The 23,673-nt window shown below is 36.4% G+C and overlaps 1 protein-coding gene across 1 annotated transcript; it reads right to left on the bottom strand.

Annotated features, from left to right (window-relative positions):
• Positions 1–314: 314 nt before the first annotated feature.
• On the bottom strand, positions 315–22,348 carry LOC104506707 (regulating synaptic membrane exocytosis protein 2-like; the record flags this gene model as incomplete). The annotated part of the gene is made up of 3 exons (XM_010147782.1): positions 22,281–22,348; positions 21,807–21,893; positions 315–525 (listed from the first exon to the last, which is right to left on the bottom strand). Coding segments are annotated over exons 1-3 (366 nt in total), but the record flags the coding sequence as incomplete, so codon positions are not given.
• Positions 22,349–23,673: the final 1,325 nt, after the last annotated feature.

Genomic DNA, 23,673 nt, shown 5'->3' with positions numbered 1-23,673 from the left:
CAACAGTATCATCACTAGACCACTAGATATACCTCCCTCTCTCCTATACAAAGCTTCAATCCATCAATCAAAGAATTCATGAGTCTGTGAGTAGAAATGTGACATGCATTAACTTAAAAGCCATAATCACAAATGCATCTGCAAATGGAAATTGTTTGAAAAGAGGACAGATGTCTTAAAAGCCCCTGAACTAGGTCTCATTACCTCTTTAAAGGAAATCCATTTCAGTAGCTATGTGATTTGGATGCATAAGCAATGACTAAGAGATACCAGGTTTAGGAGAAGCTTGTAATTAATCTTCCATAATTCCGTACCTTATTTGACCGTAAAGACACTCTTCCTCCGCAGCGCGCACAGAATTTAGTTTGGCAATATGAACAGTTATGGCCACAACCATCAGCAAATTTTGTTTTGTGGCAGATGCCACAGGTTGGGGCATCACCCTTCTGTTCCTGCTGCTGCTGGGATTCTTCACCCATCTTCTTCACTTGCTCCTTATACATTTCAAACTGCTGATGTAATTTTCTGCAGAAGAGAAGAGATCATGAACAGTTGTTTTAAGTCCACAAATACTTGGTGATCACTAAATTGCAATCAATTTCAAAACACTAATCAGAGAGAAAAAAATGTAGTAAAGGAAATACACTACATTTATGATGCTCCAGAAAGGTATCATTCAAGAATTACCTCTTTTTCATTACAACTGAACTCTGGGAGGAGGCCCAACACTAATAAAATGCAGGACACAGTCCAGATGTTACAAGGAGAAGTAACTTTGCTTTAGGATGCACCAGCTGTCAGCTGCAAATACAACAGTAGGAAACAGCCTGAGTGATCCCAGAGCACATGGCACTACACGATATGCTGGTTAATACCAGAATAAAATTATAATTTATTCTTCCAAGTGTACTTTTACCAAATTCCACCAGACAGGTGCAAATATCTTCTCTTGATAGAGTTTATCTTCATTTATCCAAAATATTGTACAGAATAATGATTCTAAAATGCTTTTTCAATCATTTTTCTAACACTGGATGCAAGCCTATAACAAGTTACCTCAACTTAAAGTTATCAATCATTTAAGCCATTCATATCATTATACAGATACTGCCACCTCATGCCAAATGTAAGGTAGAAGACTTCCTCAGGTTTAAAATCCAGAGACAGTAGTAAGATACACACACACATTTTGCCTTCCATTTCTAGTGGACATTCATAGCTGCATGGGTAAATAGAACTGCAATGATTCCTTCAGGCACACTACTTCAATTCATATTTCTGAACCTACGATAATCAAAACTCTATACGCGATAGTTAAAACTGTCTCACTATGACCAAAGTTACAGACCCATTTCATATTCAATAATGGCAGTTTTTTCCCCAAAGCCCCTATTTCTGAAGGTAAAGTATGTCAAGGGAAATTTTTCATTGCTAAAAGTTAGAATCTTTTATTTCCTGTCCTTGAAGAAAATGAGCTGGTAGATGTGACCTAGCATATTGTAAGATTCAAAAACAAAGAGAAAACAAAAAACCTTAGACTTTTCTTTTGGTTTTATCCTTGTGATTTAAAGGTGTCTGAACAATGATCTTTAAATGTGTAGTGTGGCATTCAACTCACCTAATTTTGCTAATAGAGACTACAAATTTTAGCAATTTAATATTTATTAATCTAATTTAAGGAGTTCATTTAGCTCCCTGAACAGACACAAACAAATCCCCCAAAATGAAACGTTTTCTATGAAACATTATAATGGTATACTAAGCCAACAAATTAAAAGTGCAAAAGAGATTTATTCTTCTTTAGAATTATCCTTCTGGAAATTCTTGACGCAATTAAAATACACACTTGAAGCCTAATATAGAACAAAGAATAACCTCCTGGAAAGAAATTAAATCTGGGAGGCCAATTTCCTTAATTCAGAAATATATCCTTTGTATAATTCAGATATAAATTAATGATACAAAATTATGTCATCAGAAATGTCAGAGGCATTTACCAAAACAAATTTTAGCACACTGAGTCAATTAAGAATTGTCTCAAACAACATTATTTACCATAGCTATCCAAACATATGGCAAGTTTGTCATATGTCAATTAAAAATTATCTTAGTATTATTTGATATCGCCATTCACACATACGGCAGGAATTGGTGGGATTTGCTTTCTTTTTTCAGCAGCACAATGAGAGGGGCCATGTCTCGCCTCCGCAGGAAGGACATGAGGGTCGTCACTGCCCTAACAGGCATTTGTGGAGTCAGGAGTACGTGGCTTCCTCTGCCTTCTCACTGCTCCAAAAAGACTGTTCTCTCTTGAATGGGGCAGTACACAAGTTACTGGTAAGGAAGAGCTGAATGAAGCTGAGAACAAAATTTGGAAATCTGGAAACCTGACACTTTCAACGTTTTACCCTGACAACAGTATATAATTGGTAGTTGGTAGTCTGGCACACTTCCATCAATAACACATGTAATCTCTGAGACCTTACTTGCCTTTAATTTTGCCCAACATTGCACTCTTCATTTAAAGTATATTATCTATGCTGAACTTCAAGTCTATTTTAGGCTACATTCAGTTTTGTGGCTTCCTTATAATCTACAGCCTTTGTTTGTATGATTATTTGCTTACCAGTCTCACTGATGCATAAAAAGCACAAGCCTTTTGCCAATTCTTAAGCTTCACACTGAAATGATTTCACTTTTTTTCCTCTTGGGCACAAGAATCTATGTAAAGGTCACAACTTTTGCCTCAAAGTATAAACTTTTCAAGGTTATAAAGAGTAGTTTTCCAAAATCCTTGTTCTAGTAACAAAAACTTATTGTCTGCTGAAATAGTTAGTTATTACATCTTTTTCTGTTCCAAGAAACATACTACATGTGTTGATAGCTGTCAGAAAAAATTAACCATGTGCTGATTTTAGTTGGGACAGAGTTAATTTTCATCACAGGAGCTAGAGTTTTGGATTTGTGCTATGAAGAGTATTGGTAACACTGGTGTTTTTAGTTGTTGCTAAGCAGTGTTTGTACAAAGTCAAGGACTTTTTCAGCTTCTAATGCTGCACCTGTGTTCCCAACTTTTTTGGTATAAGAAGCTGTGAGGGGACACAGTCCAGACAGACAACCCGAACTGGCCAAAGTGGTTTTCCATTCCCATTCATTTCAGATATGGTCAGTATAGAAGTCAGGGGTGGCCTCAGGGACATGTTGAGTGGTTGGCTCTCTCAGCTGCTCTCTTGCTTGTGGGGCTCGTTGTGACTGGAGCGCTCTAGCTTGGGCTCTCGGGCTCTCCAGCTCTAACCACTTAGGACCTGTCTGAGGTAGGCGGGTGGTGAACAGTTGTATCATTTGTTTTATTTTCCATTATTTTCATTGCTTATTAGTATTGTTATCATCAGTATTTTATTCATTCATATTCCATTCTTAAATTGTTCTTATCTCAGCTTATGAGTTTCCTTGTCTTTTCCTCCAATTCTCCTCCTCCACCAGAGGAGGGGGAAAATGAGCGAACGGCTGTGTGGTACTTAATTGCTGGCTGGGATTAAACCACAACAACACAGAAGTCAATAATCTATTAAATAATTAGTTACACACAATACGTTTTCTACTTACTGAGCAGAACCACTTAAGAAGAGTATGCATACTTGAAACAAAATACAAAGTATTCATTTTAGGAAGTCTGTAAAAAAAACTTCTTGGTCTATTTTATAAAATAATAATTATTTTTTTATCATCTAGCCTAGTACTTGATACGTGATGGCACTCAAGATGATCTGTTCCATAACCTTCCCCAGCACCAAAGTCAGGCTGACAGGCCTGTATTTCCCCAGATCCTCCTTACAGCCCTTCTTATAGGTGGGTGTCACATTTGCTAAGCTCTAGTCAACTGGGACCTCCAGGTAAGTCAGGACTGCTGATACATGATTAAAAGTGGCTCTTCAAGTGAAGAATGAGGGGATGATGAACTCCACACTATTTTTTTCAATTAGGAAATACATTTTTTCCCTAACTCTAAAACAAAACTTAACAGATACAGGGATTTTTGCTAGCTTTTTAAGTATTTTGTTTAGAACAAGAAGGTTAAATATAAGCCATATAATGACAATAACAGCCATGTTCAACAGTGTCAAATAGTAAGATATTTAAGGTTTTTTTCTAAACATAGATCAAACCCTCTTGAAAACGTGAGTAGAAATAAATCTCTAAAACTTTTAGCTTTTTCATCCATATATGGTTTGAGTTGTTTTACAGGTGGAGGTAACTGCAAAAAGCCATGATTTTCATGGTTTCTGTTCTCTAACTTATTAAGGAATACGTACTTATTTTGCAATATTCATTAAACTGAAATAAAAACAGATCATCATTGATGAAACTTTAAGTACAAGAACATGTTTAAGAAGCCTACAAAACAGTCCCAGAATAAGGACTTCATGGATGCCTTAAACATGGTGAAAGTTAACTTACAACAGAAATAACCTCATTCATGCTAAGAAAAATACTACCTGTCTCTCAGATCACAGAACTATATCTTTATCAATATAATACTCTTGCTGAATTCCCATGAAAAACACAAGGTTGCCAAAATTGAATCCTATGTTAAAAAGGCACATAATCATTTAAAATCAGTTACTGCAGTTCACACATACGGGACATTATGCTTTGTGACAGTTTCACTGAAAGAACTATTGTAAAAAACATATAATTTCATTCTAAGTGAGTATATATACCATAAATCTAAATTAATTACACTACTGTGCCCGAAATGCTGAACAAAGAAAAAGAGCTAAGAAAATTGAAAGAACGGAGTGTGGTTGCTAAATGATCTTGGCCTTGGTTTATACCAATGCTGCTGCTCAATTGTAACTCAGGTGAGAAAAGCAAACTACAGCAGGGCTAATTAAGTTCTCTGTTTCAGTCTGTCTTCGTCATGTTAGGGAGCAGGGTATGCCCTAATAGCATTTGCCTCACGCCGAGGAATGGAACCAAAATTTCTGTGCTGGTAGGAACTTCGTAGAAGCCACTCTTGGCCACAAAAACATGGCCGAGATGAGATCTTCAAGCTGCCCTGGCTCCATTCTCTCTTTCCCCCATTTACTAGGTCTTTCTGCAAAGGCTTCCAGTTCACACTTTACCACATTTTGTTCTCAGTTTGTTTGACCTCCCTCACAACATTCCTCTCATTGCACTCTTCCAGTGTCATAATGAATGAATTAATTAATCTGGTATTACCCTAAATAAGTCTGCAACTATGGATGAAGTCACATCACTGAATCTAGTTAATTTCAATACATTCAGAAACCCAGTAACAAAGACAAGAAAGGATGTGGGGGGAAAAAAAAAATCTTAAAAGCAGTGAAGAGTAGCTAAGAACAATAGTCCTGTGCAATGCTACAAGAAAAAGTGAACATGGAGAAGATGAACATATGGCAAATTAAAGGTTGACCCAATTAATGTTACCATATTCTTGTGTGGTTTTAATAATAACGAGATAAAGCTGGACAATGTGTATATAAATGAAAAAATAAGTAGGTAACTCCTGGGTGTACTTGTTACTTCCAGGTTTCCACAGAAAGAGAGACAGATACTTGCTTCTACTTTTTCTGCAGCAGTTCAAACTAACTGCAAGATTAAAGAGGTATCTTTGTGACTAATTGTTTCTTCTTGTTTGTTAAAATTAGTCAATTATTTATTTTATTTTTACAATCTGTAATATACAAAAATATATAAAATCCCTATCAAGGTTTAAGCAAGCAGAATATGGTAACACAGCCAATTCATCTACAACGTCTTCAACACTTTTTTAGCTGTAAATAAGAGGGGCATTTAAAAATAAAGAGAATACCAGATTCATTCAATTGTTTAACAATGGCCAAATCATTCAGACAAAGCTCATTTCTCTGTCACTGGGAGTTATGAGACTAGTCACCTATAAGTAAGGGATATTCCTTCATATCTCCTCATGATAATTACTTTACACCTTTGAATATCTTCATACCTCTCTGTTTTATTTCAGTGTAACTCAGAAGGTTCTAATTATCCTTTTCTGGATCTTATTTAAAAACATAATTTATAACAGAAGTTTCCACAGCTTTGATAGAAATAATTTGGTGACTATACTGGAGGATTTTCTCCTCATTCTCATTAGCTTCTCCTGTATTAGGGGGGAAAAAAAAAAAAAGGCTGTAAAAGAGCTTCTTTAAACCAGTGTGTAGATTCCCATCATGTTTTTCTCATTTGTTTCTAAAATAAACAACTTCTGCTAAAATTTTCATTCTCTCTCCATTAAAAAGTCTTCATTATTCTTCTGATAAATTTTGCTACCTACTACTGTACCTTCTCCACCCATACTGGAAATATCAATGGGACTCCCTTTTTAATGCCTAAGCATCAAGCAGGTAAATTAAATCCATGCTGTCATACACAATATGGTAGTTTTCCTTCTGCTCTTTACCCTTGTGACAAGGCCAACACTTCACAGGTAATTTTAGGTCTCATTGAAAGTAAGATTAACCATGGCAGTTGTAATTGAAAAAGGGAATCTTCCAGTGCCTGACTTTCCAAGGAAACTCTCCAAGTTCATTTCACAGTTGCATTCCCTCAGTTAAAAATATTTTATCTCGAGTTCCATGGTCCTTGTCCCTGTGTTTTCAATCCACACTATCCCAAAGGAGCTGCTTTGGTAAAGTGCTGAAACTGTAAGTACTAATCCTCAGATGACAGTGAAGATGAGGAGCACATAGTTAAACTTCCAGTAGTAGTAGTAAGCTGCCAGGAAGTATAGACAGCAGAGGACAACAATAAGATCTTTAAAGACGGGCATTTGTAATGTCATTTCATTTATGTTTAATCCCAATTATAGAAAGCAAAAGAAATTACAAGATTACAGATTAAAAATTACAGGTAATTATGGTCAACTTTTTCTTACTAACTTGTTATGAAACAAGAGGTAACCAATAACTGTATGTGCCTCACATATCCAGATACTTTTGACTTGACTTGAACAATTTCTGCCAATTCTGGTAGGAAAGAACAATTGTCTCAAAGACAATTGGGTTTCAAGTGTGAAAAAATGGTCATAATGACAGATGAGAATTTTTGGAAATGTTGCATCTGAGGGTGAAGATGCATCATGAACTAGCTAAAGCTTTACAGAATATTAGAAAGAATACAATCAGAGAGAGACACCTTACAATAGGTGATACTATTTGAATCTTCAGCTGTACTGATACCTTATTATCACATATTGCTGCTGCTAAGAAGTTTGGACAAGTGCAGTGGAGTTTTCAGAAAATGTGCCTAAGAGCAATCAGTCTTTTTTTCAGCATTCAGTCTCACATTGCTGTTGACCAGCACCCATCCTTAATTTCTATGAGAGAAGGCACAAAGGAAAAATCTGTAGCATGTATATTGCTGTAAAATAGGCACATCAAATGTAGCATCATATACATTTAGAATCACAACACACTCTATTATGACCACTTGCGGTGAGCTAAGTATTACAAAATCCCAACTAGAAATCAAAATTTCTTAGACCTCTAAGTCAGTCAGCCACAACAGACCCTCAGGTCAAAAGGCAGAATGAAGACCCAAAGCTCCTTGCTAAACAGAGGAGAAATAACACCTCATGACATATTTTGTAACAGAAAACTGCTTTATAAAATAAAGTTAGGATTATTTAGCATTTATTGCAGCACCTTTATTATGTTATGAGCTTTATGCAAAAATTAAGACTCCTGTTTGCATATTTCCCATGCACTGTTAACAGACATACACAGATGTTCATCTGGTATGCAAAAATTCTCACCTGAAATCTAAATCAATGAGGAATTCACTTGGCTGAGGCTCTCAAAAATTTCCTTATACAGCCTATTTGTATCCTATTATTCTACATTTTATATTTTAAAAAACTGCTGACTTTTGTAGCTACTTTTACATCTGTCTTCCTGATCCACTCACTTGATTGAAATGTTTTACAACATAAATGTTATATTAGTCCAAAAATACTAGAAATATAGCTACATGTTGGATATTTCTACTTTTTTTCTGATACTGTTTGTGCTAACAATTGAAATAAATATCAGTTTTAAGGAAAACTAGCCCACACCTATATATTTTTAATTACTAGACCTTACTTTTTAAGCAGCCTCATTATTAAAAAATATTCAAATCACTCTTTTATCCAAACAATTCACAAAAAAGTTTCACAGTTTATGTTATATTTGACTTGTTTTCATAAATCATACTTTTATTTACTTCATACTAAATTTCATTTTAAAGGTAAGCAATATTTGCCAAATATACCTTAAAAAGGGGCTAATTCAGTTGCTGGCAATTAAGCATACTGCAACATTATTGCATTTATAAAGGGCATCTCCAGCAGAGATAATATTTCTCACAGTCACTCAGGTTACTTTATTTGCATCATCAGTTGACTTACAAAAGGAAGCCATTAACTTCACACCTGTAGCTTTAGAAATGCCCAAAATAACTGAGTTACTGTGGTTAACTTTTTTATCTTTACTATGAAAGGCAAAATTACTTTTTCATTAGACAGTTACACACAGAGCCAAATTAAATACATGCTAAATAATAGGTCAGACTGTCTTGGCTCTGAAATGTAACACCTCCTGACATTACAGTATCATGATTAGACAGAGTTCATTCCACATTGTTTACAACATTCATGAACACTTTCAATTATTAAGTACCCCTATCTCTTTACCTCTGCAGCAGAATTGTTCCTATCTTCCTTTTTTAACAAACAGGAAATAAATTCAAGCAATGCTCAGAAAGCTAGCCTATCTAGTCCCAGGTGTGCCCATCATATGGTTGTCTCAACTCCATCTATGTAAACTACATCAACATGCTTGACACTGAATTATGGCCACCGGAATTGGTGGTAGTAATTAGCTGTGGTGCATCTTGGTCTTGATTGTATCAGCATTCTTACTGTAAAAGTACCACCAGTGGAGCCATATTGCTGGCGGCACTATAGGGGAGATCCTCTTGAAAGAGTTTCCCATTGTGACTGTGATTTTTATATGAAGAAAGGGTTCACAAAGGAGAAAGATGTTCTCACATTCAGAACAGATTTTTCTTAAGTGCATGAACAAAGGGTGTAACAATTTTCTCTATAGTAATTATATCTAAACCCATGCCTCCGTACCTGTCCTTTATTTAAATGTGCACTGAATATGTTAATTTATGTCTCAGTAGTATTTCTCCATTTTAAATAAAGAATATTTGATAATGACTGAAAAAAGATGTTTGTGGCTCAAAAGCTGTATAAATAGTAGTTAATCGAACACTATTTCTGAGCGATAATGCTTGAGTTTTCCAAATAATTGCAGTTTTACAAAACCACCCAAAAAAATCAGTGCCAGAGAAAAGACTGGAATTCAATCATATATTTAAATCCTTTAACTGCTTAATTATAGCTTATTAATTAACCATTAGAGCTCAGAGCTACTGGGTATAAATGAGGGTTATAAGAGAACAATGGTGGGACACCAGTAGGCCTGCTGATCATGCTCTGCTGTCCATAATCCCACAGATTGGTAATATACAGCAAAGCAAGCCCTATAAACTAGCAGCAAAAGGACATTGACACTCAAAGGCCAGGAACTATCCTAAAGACAGCTCTCTGAAATTCTGTTTTCCTATGATGTTTGAACACTTTTCCTTGCCAAGACTGTGATAACAGTTTATTCAAGTCATCTCGTGGAGTACTGCTGTTTGGAAAAATAGTAAACATAAACAAATTCTACTCGTGTAATTTAGTATAATTTCACTTAAACAAGTGGAACAAGTCTTCTCTTCATCATCCAATTTTTTCCCTCTGTAATAATTCTCAAGTTCATGCATTCTATTTTTCATATTGTGGAGCAGGCTCATAGATTACTGTATTGTTATGTGATCATGTAAAGTGTTGAGAAATCTGTCTAAATAGTAAGATCGACAGACCTAAACCCCGAGTGCATTCAGCTCAGCTCAGCTGTTTGCTGCAAATCAAACTTGGCAGACTGGCAGAAGGAAAACTTTGTTTGAGTGTTCATCTCCCTTTGCCCTTTCTCACTTCAACTGCAATAGTCTTTCAACAACTCTACTATCCTAAATTAAAGACATTGTGGAATATAATTTGGAGGGGGGGGTGGGGAAAAATCTGTTCTGATTCCTACTGCAGAACATGGTCAATTCCACCTAAAGAAAATAAATCTAGATGTCCAAAATCAACTGATATTCTTATTTTAGATAAGTTTTTTGTATCAAGGATTGACCAGACATAACTATTCAAAGAAGGAACATCATCAATACGGAAACATTTCCAATTCTTTCTGCTACTATATCTACCTTGTTACAATAGGATCTTTGTGATTGGAAGCATGGAAGCATTGGAAGTACAATGTTTCTTTAAATATGAGCACCCAAAAAACAAGTTGATTATAAATACAACTCTCTCTCATCTATGTCCAGCTGTGGAGCCCTCAACATCAGAAGGATATTGACCACTTGGAGCGAGTCCAGAGGAGGCCACGAAGATGCTCAGAGGGCTGGAGCACCTCTGCTATGGGGACAGGCTGAGAGAGTTGGGCTTGTTCAGCCTGGAGAAGAGAAGGCTCCGGGGAGACCTTATAGCACCTTCCAGTACCTGAAGGGGCTACAAGGAAGCTGGGGGGGACTTTTTACAAGGGCCTGTAGTGACAGGACAAGGGGTAATAGGTTTAAATTGAAAGCGGGGAGGGTTAGATTGGATAGCAGGAAGAAGTTCTTCCCAGAGAGAGTGGGGAAGCACTGGAACAGGTTGCCCAGAGAAGCTGTGGATGCCCCATCCTTGGATGTCTTCAAGGCCAGGCTGGATGAGGCTTTGAGCAACCTGGTCTAGTGGAAGGGGTCCCTGCCCATGGCAGGGGGGGTGGAACTAGATGGTCTTTAAGGTCCCTTCCAACCCAAACCATTGTATGATTCTGTGATTCTATCTTTCCCTGGCCTCTAAAGGCAGATTCAAAAGAGGCAAAGACACTGGCTAGGGTGTAACAGCCAATACTTGAACAAATCACCAGAGGAGACAAAGCTGTGATCTCAGGATTATATGAACTCAATGTCACATATTTAACCAAAGAAAGAATATTTATTTAGAGTACAAAAGTAATTAATACAGCAATAACTAAGAAATACACACAGTGAAGTCACAAATTCAACGGTAAGTCTTGTACAGAATAGTTTTCAACACAACAGACAGCATAACATTCTCTTAAGAGAGAGAATAGGGACGTCGTGAAGAGGAGAACGCAGTGCTAACACTGCGTATGAGGAAAGAGCTGGAATATGTTTGTTACATTAAATACACATTTAATGTTGAAACAGACAACATTCTGCTGCTTCAGAAGCCACCTGTTAATCAGGTTTTTCGTCATACAAATGTTAGTGGGTTTCACCCTTCTGGTAAACACTGCACTGGAAACAATAGAACACGTTTTGCTCTTAGGTACATTTCTGCTGCTTCAGAAGCCACCTGTTAATCAGGTTTTTCGTCATACAAATGTTAGTGGGTTTCACCCTTCTGGTAAACACTGCACTAGAAACAATAGAACTAGGTACATAACTGGGAGATGGGGAGTCTGTAACTGTTATGAAACTGTTTCCTGAAACCATGGACAAAGTACACCTGAGATGAGAAGTCTGACTGTGTTCCTGTTGGCAGAAACTAAGTTCTCTCTGCTGAATATCCTTGCACTGAACCAAGAGCATCCATTTCCTAAAACAGAATTATCTCCAGTAATCAGCTGTGGAAGCAGGGAATATACAAATGGATGTAAAGCTTCCTAAAGGATGAGCAAAAGGTGACATGTAGAATGGATAACTGGAATTCCTGACAAGCTTTCAAATTCTGAAATCATTGAATCAAAATTCCCAATAGGCCACAATAAAAACTGGGGGGTTATTTCTGTGAGACTGCTTTTTTTGCTCTGTGACAATCTCCACCGTCTGTTAATGTTATTCCTAGATGAGACTTTGTACCCAGTAGTACTCATCCTCACCCCAGGCTTCTGATCAACTCACCCTGGCACCATCTGTCTATGTTTGTTCTGAGTCCAGGACACTCCAGGAGCCACATCACTATGAATTTACTTCAACTTTCTCTTTACGCAGAACATAATCAGAAAAATATCTTTACGAACAGTAAGTGAATGATCTTATTCTGTAAAATCAATATTACTTCTACTGTGGCCACCCATGAGCACACATGTAAAAGAAAATGGGAATAATTACACTGAAAATTTTAAAAGATGCATTCATATATAAAATAAAAGAGCTGACTGAGGGTTTCATGATATAAATGCTCTGAGGACCATTCTCCTTATGAAACATACCTGAGCTATCTTGGATATCTGTTCAGTCATTCTAAAATCTCTGAAACCAGAACTTGAGTGAGGACTACCATCACATCGCAGAAATGTGCACCTGCTGATAAAGGACAACTGCCTTATCTAGTATTTCTTCCCTAGGCTAACACAGCAGAGCTCCGCATCCTGTAGTCAGCCTTTCTAAATCAGCCTGATCATTTATGGTCTTAAGTAACAGAGGATAAATAGACATTTCTTTCCTCTAGCCTTGCTGCCCCTCCACACCTCTCAAATAAGGCATGAATACTTAATTTTATTTTTATCTAATGAATTGACTGAACACCCCAACTCTTCCTTATCAAAGGAATAAACCCAGACAACAATGAAAAGAACATTTTACTCACCCTCATCCATCTGAAACATGTAATACAATCAACCACCACAAATACTTCCAAAAAAAGCATATAACTGAGAGAATAAACTTTTCCAAAGACAAACACAACACTGATCCATAGCTATCAGTTAAACAGAAACATTATTGAAAGGAGTTGTGAGTTTAAAAGCATGTAGCCAATATTTGAACTTTCTTCCAGAAAGCTCTGCAGCTGGGAAGCCTAATTGTATTTCCAGCAAGCCTAATTGTGCTTCCTAACTCCAGAGGACAGGAATTCCCCAGACACTGAGTGCTGACAGGTGTGGTTCTGTTTTCAACCCACACAGATACCCAGTGCTATGTGACACTTAGCACGAAAACCAACCGCTGTTTCACTAGTGGCTGGAAATGCTCAACACTTCATAGTATCATTCAGTACTACCCACAACAGGTCATTCCTAAAATGCAGAAGTGCAAACTAGTCTCAGTGCTTGCATTCAATAGCAAACATTAAGATGTAAGGATTAAGCCACAGAGGTAGCCTTTGTGATGTGCCAAACATCTTTCAGTACCAAAGCAACTCAATGGAGTCAAAAAGTATCCACCAGCATTTCTAGAATTACTGTCACTAACTGTTTTAGAATCTAATTCTTGGTTCTTAAACTGGTTATTGACACATGAACCCGATTTTTTCCCTTTTTAGAATTTGATCTGACTTTTTGAGGGTAGTTATGCAGCTACAATGTTATAACGGATTCAACCATGATCACTAAATCTCTCCTCTCTCCTGAATATTTATTCAACATTGTTAGTTATGCTCTTTTCATGTCAGGGGGGTTGGATCCAGATGATCTGTAAGGTCCCTTCCAACCTAAACCAATGATTTTATGTTGCTCATGACAATATTTCATTCCTTAAATGACTGGTTATTAAATGTTACTTCTGCAACCTTGGATTTTCCGCAAAACTGACATTAATAAAAAAGATATACATAACAAATGGTTAAAAATTGAGACATAATCTATGTAGAATACTCTATACATAGCAGCTGCTATGGATGTACTGAATAGTCACTTCTAAATAAAAATTCAGATGTCTGTACAGTGAACTCTATTTTCAACAATAAAAATTACCTACATTTTCATATATGCTCTACCCTTAAAGTGAGTCTGACTTTTGTAAAAACTGAAGACTTTAAATATTTCTAGCAAGGTTGAGCCAGATCGCCTCGGTGAAAACAGCCACTCCTTTACTTGCTGACAGATAGAAAAAAAGAAAATAAAGGATCATATATCTGTGACAGACTGAAAATTGCATGGGAAAGTAGAAGCCTGTTAGTGGAGGGAAACAAATATTTAAATGGTAGATATTCACACCCTTCAGACCTAGGAGCATGAGGGAAGTTGCTCACTTAGCAACAGAGAGAGAATAGGAACTGTTCTGAATAGCCACGTGCTGTCACATATGTAAATGATCATTTTCAGTTTAAAATGATCATGAACATTGAGGAAAGCAAGGTTCAAATTTTATTTGGCATGTCAAAAACATCTTGTCCATTGTTTTGGAATAATTTCTGATAAAAATGGAAGTGTTGGAACTAATAATACTGCAAGTAAAATACGGTTCACATCACTTTCACTCACAAAATATAGTTTGCCCTGTAATTTTAAGGAGAAATACTTCAAATTATTCAGAATATTATACAGCCAGTAGAGTACAGCAGCAGTGGTATAATCCTCTTTAGAAGTTTTGACCTTCTTAAGACAAGATTTGATAAATATCATACAGTCTGAACTTGCTGTATGATCTTTATCATCAGTTCATCACAGAATGAGATGCACAATTCTTGGGGAGGGGGGGAGGGGCGGGGGGAAATAAAAAGAGCCACCAACCCATCCATTATGGCTACAGTCAAAGCAGAATGAGTGGATAGCCCCTATGTTGTGCAAGAACACTTTTTGCTGCTGTCATGAAGGCAGGTTTCATTGGAGACTGAGGTCACTGATTCAGCTGCATGCTTAACACGCTTTTCTCTTATTCTGGGAAGAGTATCACTTCCGTCTTGTTTAAATTAAGCTTAAGCCAGCATTTTCTAAATCTATTTGCTTATCTCATTCAGACAACCTGTCATCTCTCTAGGGGTACTGTCCATTTCTCTTGGAAAGCAGTTCAAAGCAGGATGCTGTCAGCATATTAGTATCACCACAGCCTGTGACATCCACAGACTCTAAAAATGTAAAAAATTATAACAGAGAGAAAATACTCTCACGCAAAGCTTTTAGAAGCTGCTTTAATATGTTACAACATACTGAAGTGTGTATGTCTCAATAGATATAGGTTTGTTTACACCCATAAGTACATACATATGAAAAAATTTTGTTCTTCATTCATACCGATTTTCTTTCATTTTTAAACTTCTTACTACATTGCATAACACACAATATCTAGAGATTTTAGTATACTGAATAGTTCAGATATAGTTCCATTTCAGCCTTACACTACAAATAAGTGGAATTATTTTCCTTTATTACTATTTTAACCAAATTCTTATATGACTAAAGTATATACACTTGGATTTTCTCAGTTTGGGGGCTTTTTTCACCTTTTCCTTACCCATAATGTTAACTGCTGGCCAGCTAATTATTTTTTGTTGCATTGTTCTCTTTCTACTTCCAAGTCTGGTTTTTAACCCCAGATATTCAAGGAATTCCTCATTATAACATACTACTCATATTTTTGTTTAAAGATTATTTTTTTCTCACAAGTACACACTTTCTTAAACAACAGGTTCCTCACATTGTCTTTGAGTACTTTTTATTTCCTCATTAATAAGATTTTTTAATTTATCAAAACTGTGAAATCAGGTTTTTTTGGACTATCACTTTCTTTGTGTTTGTCTGCAGAATTACAAATTTGTGTACATTTTTGGGTTAAATATCTGGATTCAAAGTTAAATATATATTTCTTATGATCACTATATTTACCTGTCCCAAATATGTTTATCTTCGCCTTTCAATAAAACTGACATCCACCATATTCATGATTACTATCTTTGCCTCACTGACATTGTGAGCCACCATAAATACGTTAACCAACATAATTAAATCTTTCCTGTATTAAGTACTATGAGGAAAAAAATCTGTGGGGAAAAAAAAATTCTAGGACATCTTTACAATTCAAGCAACTATAACCTTGTGCTGAAAATGGTAAATTTAACTGTCATAACAGAAGAGACATGATCAGTCATCAGGATCACACAACAGAAGTTGTTTAGGTACCTCAGATATACTTTATTATGGAGACAAAACCAGTTTTATAGTTAGGAATGAATTTGGTGAGTTTATATTTGACTCTGAGAAAACTACAATCCTTGCTTCTTTTTTTTTATACTGCAAATTATAATTTTATTTTTAGCTTATTTATTCCCCATTTTCTTTCCATCTGACTGCCTAAGAAAATAAACATAGTAGAGTGCTAGACTCCAATTTCACAAGTGTATTGGCTGCAGAGACATATTGTTCTTTTTAACAAAAATGTTACTTCAAGTGAAGCATGTTATTTTCAACAGGTACTATGAAAAAACAATCTGAACAGGAACTACTTATAAGACTGAATGTGTATCATAAACAAACAAACAAAAAAAATGTTGTATGTATTGCATCTTGCAATTTCTTACACTCTTTTGCAAAACTTTATGCAACAGTGCCTTAAAGGAGATGCTGAATGTTGACACTGTCTTCTTTATAAATACAGTACCTGTTCTTTACAGTAGACGTATTCATATACCGAAAACCTTTTCATTACAACTACAGCTATTGAGATGCTGATATCTCCTCCCTGGTCTCCAGGGACAAGATGCATGCAAATGGTTCAAAGCTGCGCCAGGGAGGTTCAGACTGGACATTAGAAAGCATTTCGTTACTGAGAGGTGGTCAAACACTGGAACAGGCTTCCTACAGAGGTGATAAATACCCCCACCTTGTCAGTGTTCAGGGGCATTTGGACAATGCCTTTAATAACATGTTTTAACTTGTTCTGCCCTGAATTGGTCAGGTAGTTGGACTAAGTAAGTGTTGTAGGCCCCCTTCCAGCTGAAAATATTCCATTTTATATCAACAGGATAGGTCATGTTAACCAAACTATGTGTGTGATCCTTTTCTTGGGAAAAGGGAAAAAAACAAAACACCATCTTTTCAGTATTTGGATAGTTTTAAGCAGCAAACATTAGAAATCTTTTTTCCTAAGACACTATAAAATCACAGAGTTCTCATACCTTGAATCCTTTCAGTCATACTGGTCCCCCTTAACAAGATATAACAGTATTTTTAAACAGACACAAGGCAACAAGGAGGATCAGAAGCACAGAATGCCTTTCACAGAAGGAGAATGACTGTATGGAATCTAGAAGACTGCATGGAATATTGTAGAAATGTGTAAAGGTTATGCATAGAATAGACCAGTACACCTAAGGAATTACATAATTTAATTTCAGTGGGGAGTCCTAGTCTTAATAGACAATAATATATAATAGACAACAACAAATAGATATCAATAGAAATTACTAGGTTTAAAGCAAACCAGGGTTAACAATTCTGCTGTACAGCAGATATTTAAAGTGTAGTATTCGTTTCACCAAGCTGCAAAACCAAAACCATAAATAGGTTTAAAATGGGACAGAGAATACTTATGGCAGATAGATTCCTAATGACCATGAAATAAATACAGCAATATGCATGCAGCCTTTGCCTCAGGAAGCCACTAAAATATCTGAAGTCAAGTGGCTGTATCAGAATTAGTCTATGCATGCCCTCCTCCTTATGTGCATTCTTAAATATCCATTGCTAGGCACTGCCAGGACACTATTAGACTACAAGAATCTTTAGTGCATCCTAGCATGGGAATTCCTTTATTTTAATTGAAGCTTAAAACCATTACATAATCTTCCAAGATTCATAAAATCAAAATAAAAACTCGAAGTCAAACCCTTAGGCACAAAGAACACCACCAAAACCCAGTGAGGAACAATCTGAATATACCTTTTACAAAATCTATGCCATATGTATCTGAAGAAACAAAAATTGACAGGCTAATTGCTGAGCATCAAAAGCAGCTGCTTCAGTGGGAAGCTAAGGGTTTCTACTCTGTAAGGATGACAACACGGAAATATCTTGAGCACTGCAGATAAAACTCAGGATGAAGTACACATGAGCTGGAGATAAAACTATTCTTCATCACAGGAGACCAGATATGCAAAACTACTCTCAACAACCGTTGAATGATTGTGGTGACTGGGAGAGCTGCCTCATGACTGGAGGAAAGCAAATGTCATTCTTACCCTCAAGAAGGATCCAGGGATCAGAGTCTGGTCAGCCTCACACTGATCCCTGGGAAGTCAATGTTACAACTAAACCTGGGAACCATTTCCGGGCATACGAAGAGCAAAAACGTGATCAGGAGTACTCAGCGTGCATTCACCAGGGAGAAGTCATGCTTGACCAACCTGACAACCTTCTACAGTGAAATGACTGGATGAGGGGAGAGCAATAAATGTTTTCTACCTTTTCTCCAGTAAGGCTTTCCACATTGTCCCCCTAACTGACCTCTCTCATTGACCTCTCTCATAGCTGGAAAGCATCTTGGCAGAAAATGACCTGCACATCCTGGTATTTGAACATGAGACAGCAAGGTGCTCTTGTGACAGAGAATGGGAATGAGGTGCATTAAGAGAACCATTGTCAGCAGGTCAAGGGAGGTGATCCTTCCCCTCTTCTCAGCACTGGTGAGGCCACACCTGGAGTATTGTGTCTAGCTCTGGTCTCCCCAGTTCAAGATAGAAATGGACACACCAGACAGTGTCCAGCAAGAGGCCAGGAAGATGATTAAGGGACTGGAGCTTCTCTCATGAGGACAGGATGAGAGAGATGGGACTAGACAATAAAAAGTTCAAGGGGGAATCCTATCTTTGTATACAAATACCTGAAGGAAAAGTGCAAAGAGGATGGAGCCAGGCTCTTTCCAGTGATGCCCAGGGACATGACAAGAGGCAGTGGGCACAAACTGAAACACAGGAGGTTCCCTCTGAACATCAGGAACCACTTTTCAAGCACTAGTACATGTACCTCTAGCCCAGAGAGGTTCTAGAGTCTGCATCCCTGGAGATATTCAAAAGCCACCTGGACATGGTCCTGGACAGACAGTCCTAGGTGACCCAACTTGAGTAGGGGGAGTTGAACAAGGTGACGTCCAGAGGTCCCTTGCAACCTCAATCATTTGGGGATTCTGTGATATAGAATTCATGTTCAAGGGTGTCACACTAATCCTGCCTCTGCCCACAAAATACATGGTCATCAATTGTTCAAAAATACTTTCACCAGAGAAAAACTGAAATTTGCAACATGGTAAGTTTTGTTTCCAACAGCTATGTGATTCCTTTTCTGTCTTCTCCCACCACATTTTATCCTCTGCAGATAAACTGTAAATAAGTTTTTTCATCAGCAAAGTTGGACAGCCAAATGCATCTTGAAATCCATTACAGGCTCAATACTAACAGTTATTTCAATGGAAAAAGCCCTGATACATATGGATAGTGGTAAAAATTTCTTCAGACATAGATTTCCTTGCTGCTCCCCAGCATCCCACAATGTTCCAAGGTACAGCAGTTCTCTCCAAGCCATTAAAGTCAGAAAAAGAAATTAAATAAGAAGTTGCCCCATTATTATTTCTATTTTCTCCCTGAAAGTTTGCCATAGTCACAAAAGATAATTCTCATTAATGAATTAATGAAAATTTCACAAATAAAGAGTGCCAAAAGACACTTTACAAAGTCACATAGTCCATTCTCTTGTCCCAGCACAGGACCAGCTGCGCTTGTGTCTCTTCTAGCAGATATTTGACAAACCCATTCCTTAAGATTTTTAGTGACAAAGCTTCCACACAAGCCCTAAGCAAACTATGCAAGCATTTTAAGTTCTTGTTCCATTAAAAAGTTTTCCCTAGCAAGCTAAATCCTCCCTGATGCAATTTTTTACTCCTTTCTGCTTCACAACCAGAAGCATAGAGAAGAGATTATTTCCTTCTATTTTTTCTACAACTTCTTACATAATTGAAGATTTGTCTGTTTCTTTCATCCCTGGGATTTTTTCTTCAGAAGGCTAAATCACCTCATACATTTCAATCTTTCCTTATACATGCCATGTTTCTTAGCCATCTGATTATTTACTCTTATTACTCCCCACTGAATTCTCACTGCTGCACATCATTTTTGAAAGACGGTGTCCAAAAAAGGGCATGCTATTCCAGATGAGACTTTACAAAAGCTTAGCGGAGTAAAAATGTCTTCATGGCACTTCCAGTCTATTGCCTATAAATTCCAGTATGATATTTCTCTCTTTCACAACACTGGCTCCTGCTCAATTTACATACCATTACGGCTCCCAGATTCTCTGCCAAAAGAACTTCTACCTACACTGTATTTCTCTATCCTATGTAAACCACATAAATTATCCCTACATAACTACACTACCTTGCATTTATCCTTTTGAATGGCATCATAACCGTATCTTGGATTTTTAAGAATAATTTTTGAATATAATCCTGCTATTAGATGTTGCAATTCTCCCAGCCTTGTACCATCTGTAAATTCAATGAGTATACAGCTTAAGAAATTGCTGTTAAAAAAAAAATAAATAAAATAAAATAAAATCCTTCCATAATAACAGTAACTATTTTTAAATACTTTTTGGCAACTATAACTCAACTGTTTACAGTAAGTATACAGTATTTTCAGTTTCTTCAAAGCCATATGTTTCATATGTACAACATTGGTAAGCAGAACAAACTTTGCTGTATTAAGGAAACTAGGAATACAAAGAAAGTACTGAGATGTTGTGAACAAAATGTAATGTTGCCAGTATCTAACAATAAACAATAAATAAAAACTCCACTATTAATATTATAAGCAAATTTATAAGAACTTACGTGAGGATATCAGAAACAGAGCTCAGAATTACACATTGCTTTAGAGAGTATCAATTTCATATCCTATTTCTCACTGTGTATTCTCAAGAAAGAACTCACATCTTTCACAGCCTGCAAGTATGAAACTCCACTTAAATATACATATTTAAAAATGAACTAAAACTGATTCTGCCTGGAAAATATTTAACAACGAATAATATGCATGTTTAAACCAATTTTGCATGGGTTTAAAAGCAAACATTTCTTTTATCATGTGAACTCACAAAGCATTCCCTTTTAGAAGAAAGAAAAGGCAGAAACATAACTGTTTAAAGCCTAAATAATATCAGAAGTCATCATTTAAAAATTTGAAATAATAAATATTTTTTAGTTTCTTCTCATGAAAGGAGTATTTTCAGCTCCACGAATTACATTCTCACACTAAGACTGAATGTCCTAGCTTTGCCAGTTTCTGTTAAATCTTAAAATTTTCAGATAGCAAAAAAAATAAAATTTTTCATATGGCTGTCATACTGACTTAGCACTGTAAAAGGTCCATGGATGAAATAGTGGCCTCATCAAAGTCAAAATTCCCTCAGCTTTGACAAAACCAAGATTTCACCTATATCTGCTAAAGTTTTGAAACTTCACAGATATATTTTTGGCATGGAAAAAAAAAAAGAAATTACATTTTCCTGGTCTTTAAAAAGCTTTTCATACTTATTATGTAGATTTGTATAGCATTCTATGTGTGACCAATATCACAAATACCATGCAAGTGCATAGACATGCTATATATAATACTACGTGTCTTATCATTCCAGCTCCTCATGCACAGAAAACTCATCACTTCACTGGGAGTTTCATGTATGGAGCATTTGCAGAAGAAGGCAGATGGACTAGTAGTAACTCCTCAGATTGTATTCTAATGCAATCATTAAAAGTTAGTTACTGATAAGGTGAGTACAACCTGATTTTCAGTTTTCCCTGTGTAAATGAGGGATCAGAAAGCAAAAGATGTCAACCTGTAAAATGCCCTCAGCAGGATGTTCTAAAGGGGCAATTATTTTAAACATACTCTCCAGTATGTTTTAATGCTATAAAGACATTACTTAGTCTACAGAGAGCAGCTTACTTACGTCTGGGGCTCCTTTTCATTTTGCTGTTTTTGCTGTGGTTGAAGAACGTTATTTACCAGCTCAGTGATCCCACTAAAGGGAAACCACCTGTTTAAATAAGCAAATAATGTGACTGAATAACCAATAAAACCACACTAGTTTAAATGTTTTCTTATCCAATGTTAATAGAAATATACAGGCGGAAAAGCTAGAGCCAATGGGAATGTCAGCTGCAATACTAAGTCAGCCGCTAAGAATGTAAGGGAAATAAGGTTTTACATTTAACAAGCAGGCAGCAAGAACCTACATCCAGCTAAGGTGGATGAAGTAAGAAGCTGCAGGCAGCTCTCTTACAAGCCAGTCAGGAAGCAGATGACAAACTACCTGCAGCCTATCAGGTATTAGTGAAAGCTAATACCATCAAAGGTGCAGAAAGCAGAACATGGCAAAGGTAGAAAAGTCAAGCCTACTGCATTTTTAGGATATTTTACTTACTGTGTCAGCTGTGGTTTTTGCTCTTCTTTGACCCTAAAAAGATAAGTTTGCACAACTGAGTGCAACATGTTGTAAAACAGCTACCCTCAAGCTCTATAATCTGTATCACATGGGCAAGAGAAAGTTCTTGTATATTTATATTAAGTTGCATTCTGTGTTTATTTCCATTGAGGATTAAAAATGGGGAATGCCAAGTATCTAAAACTTTTAGTTACAAGTCGGTAATGTGCTATAACTGGCTTCCACTTCATTGGACAGAATATCATGTTAAAACATTTCCAGAAACACATTCAGTTCTAAATGCAATGGAAGGTGCTTTAATTATATTAATTATAATATTTTTTTTATTTTATTTACAACCAAATTACCTATCATAATCCAAAGTGAATTTATAATCTATAACATGCCATTTAGAAACGCAATATCCTGAACTAATAGATTAAAGGCAAGTCTGTACTATATTTATTAGACTACAGTGATGTCAGGGACTACAGACAATGTAGTTCTAAACAATAAGGAAGGAAAGATAAGGAATTTTTTTCTGATTAAAATTTACTGGGAGTTGCTAAAAATTACATAATACATACACTATGTATGCATAGTACCAATTAATATTTTTCCATTATCTTTAGGAAAATATTTTATCTGAAATGCATGCTTTAATTTGAGTGAGTGAGACCATGTTTTATGCAATTCCTCTCCATCAAACCCAAGAACAGACACACAGTCACAGGAATATCAGGAATATCTCAATCCTCTTGCAGATATGTGTCTTAAACATCAAGTCAGGATCTAGCTTCCCTATATGTTCAAACAAACCATAAACATTCCTAAATAGATATTCTGAATGTCTCTATGGAGAATACCATTTTTCTTACCTAACTAAACAGAGTATGCGGGCTCCCAACTTAAGAAGACAGTTAATGCTGGACAGAGAATTAAATACCACCAAAATAGATCCTAATCTCCTCCTCCGTACAATATCACAGTGAATTCCTCCATAAACAGGGTTCAGTGACTACAAGAACTAAGTGCACACTAAGACATACCACAAAAAGTCCAATATTGACTAGAGAAAGGGAAAACTGAACATGCAGCATGGTTTTGCCTCCTCAGCACTATAGAAATTTATATACAAAGAAATGTTCCAGTACCAAAAAAAAAAAAAAAAAAAAAGATAGACTCCAAAGTTAAGAAATATGAAAATAAAAATTTATCAGGTAGTCACAACTCCACTCTACCATACATCCTAGTCATATTATTTCTAACCAAGAAATTCCATGCTATTTTGACATAAGAAATTCAAAGGGGTAGAGGTGGAAGGGGCAGAGAATTGAAACATAGCCATATTTTTTCTTTAGGCACCTTAGGGGGCAATCCCAAATACAAGTAC

Source organism: Eurypyga helias, unplaced genomic scaffold (assembly GCF_000690775.1).
Source record: "Eurypyga helias isolate BGI_N326 unplaced genomic scaffold, ASM69077v1 scaffold1120, whole genome shotgun sequence".
NCBI classification, from domain to species: Eukaryota; Metazoa; Chordata; class Aves; order Eurypygiformes; family Eurypygidae; genus Eurypyga; species Eurypyga helias.
Note: the sequence above shows the minus strand (reverse complement) of the source record. Positions and strands in the feature narration are given on the sequence as shown.